At 41.4% G+C, this 1,206-nt stretch overlaps 1 protein-coding gene across 1 annotated transcript in view; it reads right to left on the bottom strand.

Moving 5' to 3' along the window:
• Positions 1-124: 124 nt before the first annotated feature.
• Positions 125-1,206, bottom strand: part of LOC106530687 (dipeptidyl peptidase 9) — a gene marked incomplete at its 5' end in the record, with an annotated part of 2,972 nt that continues 1,890 nt past the window's right edge. Inside the window, 1 exon segment of the mRNA XM_014026357.1 lies at positions 125-673. Within this exon segment, the coding sequence (XP_013881811.1) occupies positions 581-673 (93 nt within the window).

Below are 1,206 nucleotides of genomic sequence, written 5' to 3'. Positions count from 1 at the left end.
CCAGACCTCCAGGACCAGGACTGACCAGACCTCCAGGACCAGGACTGACCAGACCTCCAGGACCAGGACTGACCAGGCCTCCAGGACCAGGACTGACCAGGCCTGATATAAGCAGTGTTGTTTATTCACTGGTGCCAAAGAAGGAAAAACTTATTTTTCTTGTTAACCGTGGACATTAGTTCTTCCTGTTCTGATAAACTCATCTTGGTAATTTAACTTCTGGTCTGGTTTTGTCAGGGACTTGTCCTTGAATGTGTCCCCCCAAATAATGTTTCCCCACTAGAGGGCGCAGCACAAAGACTGAAAAACCCTCAATTCTGTCTCAAATTACTGGTAGCAATCCACATGAGAATCAGATTGTTTTTATACACTCCAGGTTGTATTATACATGAATAAATACGGTAAGTGAAGAAGATGGAGGGAGCAGGAAAGAGTCGATGTGAAGTGAGATGYAAAGTGTGGCTGCCCAAGATCTGATGGGTTTTTCACAACAATGGAAATCTGGATACGGTTTGAAATCAAAAGCTGGCAGAACTGCTGGATGGGTAACAAGACTTCATTTCTCCCCTAAAGTCTGATTTTAGAGGTACTGTTGTAGAAAGTGCAGCAGCATTATCTCATAGTGTTCTCCAGACTCAGGGCAGCGGATACTGTGTCGCTCGTTGGGGTAGACCTGAAAAATTAAAACACAACAAACCAGAAATATCAGAAATTTACCTACAAACCTTAAAAAGGTGCATTAACGTCATCAAAATGATACTAACTCCAAATGAAAGGCCTAGRTCTCCCTAAAGGAAAACATATCACCCTTCTTTTCTCATGCCTACGTTTTAGACAAAGAACATGTTCCAATGAGAAATGACAGTCGGGCCGTCGTGGACAAACACTGAACATGAAGTCATYCACAATCTCATGTAGTTTTATAAGATTCAAAGTATGAGATGTGAATGACTCAACTACCACCACATCAGATCAATACTTGTAAAACTGACTGACTTATATCCTGTTTATGTTGGAAACTGTTGATTAGCTATGGCAGCCATCTTGATTTTGGTCGACTCAAAAAGTTATTCAGTTGTAGATGATCACACAATAAATACTTTCTTCAAGTTTCATTAACATTCATCCTAATGGTTCATGAGAAACAAGTACACACACACACACACACACACACACACACACACACACACACACACACACACACAC

The sequence above is a fragment of the Austrofundulus limnaeus genome, unplaced genomic scaffold, assembly GCF_001266775.1.
Source record: "Austrofundulus limnaeus strain Quisiro unplaced genomic scaffold, Austrofundulus_limnaeus-1.0 Scaffold547, whole genome shotgun sequence".
Lineage (NCBI taxonomy): Eukaryota > Metazoa > Chordata > Actinopteri > Cyprinodontiformes > Rivulidae > Austrofundulus > Austrofundulus limnaeus.
Note: the sequence above shows the minus strand (reverse complement) of the source record. Positions and strands in the feature narration are given on the sequence as shown.